Here is a 1,235-nt window from a genome sequence, read left to right as displayed (position 1 = left end):
TGTGTTTGAGAGAGAGAGATGTATTTTAGGTGTCCTATTGCAGAGAAAGCAAGCGCCACTTCACTAAACTGACTGACACAGCCATTCTCAGAAGCAAATTAAAAACTAATTTCTTTCTTTATTCAGCAAAAGAGGCAATTTGGCCACGTTAGGTTGTGAAAAAAAATCAATTGAAAACTGGTGACGACCTCCTTCATTAAATAAATTAAGTGCAACAAACATCTTTATTTCCATTACAAGCATTACTACACTGCCAGTGGATTGAAAAGGTGGATAATATTCAAGCCTGATTCTCAGATGGATTTTTATTTTACCACATGACCCTTCAAAAACAAACCTCAGGATACAAACTGATTATAAATCGTATTTTACTGTTATTTGTATTCAGTTCTCATCAGACTACCACAGTGTAAAAAAATAAATAATAACTGCAACTCTGCACCTATATTTCCTAGTTATGGCGCAAACAACCTTGTAGCCCTGGTTTCTTCTGCCATTTTTACTCCCCAGGAACAACAGTGGTATGTTTTACAGCTTGCAACACGTGATGGGTGGGCAGATTAGTGCTGAACCCCAGGCCAGTGTGAGGACACAGGGACATAAAACAGGACAGACAGGAAGTGAAAATGTACTCACCAGCTTGAAATCCTGAATGCTACAAATGAAGTAGGGAGTGTTGGGCCGCCGGCTTTCAATGTACACACAATCTGCAAGTGAGAAAAAAGAAGAAAAAGTGAGTTTGAAAGAAGATGTTCACACTTCCTAAAGCTTTCATGTTTTTATGCAGACAGACAGAGTAATATATTATGTTGGGTGCCGTTACCTCTGCTGAAAAGACATTTTTCTCCTTGAGTCAAATTCAATTGGAATGCGAGTAATAGGATTAAGGACTTTTGGAGTGCTACAAGGTTGCCTTTCCAAAGCAAACATTACGCCCAAGGGGAATTATGTTATTGTTCCACTCCATTTATACACCAGTGAGTAATACTTGCTTTAACCCCATTTCACCACCGAGTCATCACTAACATGTTCCAACAAAATGACAACTTCTGTCATTGCACCTAAATCTGTCCAGTTAACTTTGGTATAGCTTAGCCGTGAAACAAAAATAAATTCCTCTTCGGTCCTCTCCTGTTTTAAAATGTTGCCAAATCACATACCCTCATAGAAATCACCCCAGTCACGTGTGTGTGTGTGTGTGTGTGTGTGTGTGTGTGTGTGTGTGTGTGTGTGTG

The 1,235-nt window shown here is 39.3% G+C and overlaps 1 protein-coding gene across 4 annotated transcripts in view; it reads right to left on the bottom strand.

Moving 5' to 3' along the window:
- The window catches only part of rerea (arginine-glutamic acid dipeptide (RE) repeats a), a 143,514-nt gene that overhangs the window by 67,067 nt on the left and 75,212 nt on the right, over nt 1-1,235 (bottom strand). For all 4 annotated transcript variants that reach the window (XM_032519994.1, XM_032519992.1, XM_032519993.1 and 1 more), the window contains one exon: nt 637-707. In XM_032519994.1, the coding sequence (XP_032375885.1) occupies nt 637-707 (71 nt within the window). The remainder of the gene's footprint in view (nt 1-636; nt 708-1,235) is intronic.

The sequence above is a fragment of the Etheostoma spectabile genome, chromosome 7, assembly GCF_008692095.1.
Source record: "Etheostoma spectabile isolate EspeVRDwgs_2016 chromosome 7, UIUC_Espe_1.0, whole genome shotgun sequence".
In the NCBI taxonomy this organism is placed as follows: Eukaryota; Metazoa; Chordata; class Actinopteri; order Perciformes; family Percidae; genus Etheostoma; species Etheostoma spectabile.
This window is presented reverse-complemented; position numbering and strand designations above follow the sequence as displayed.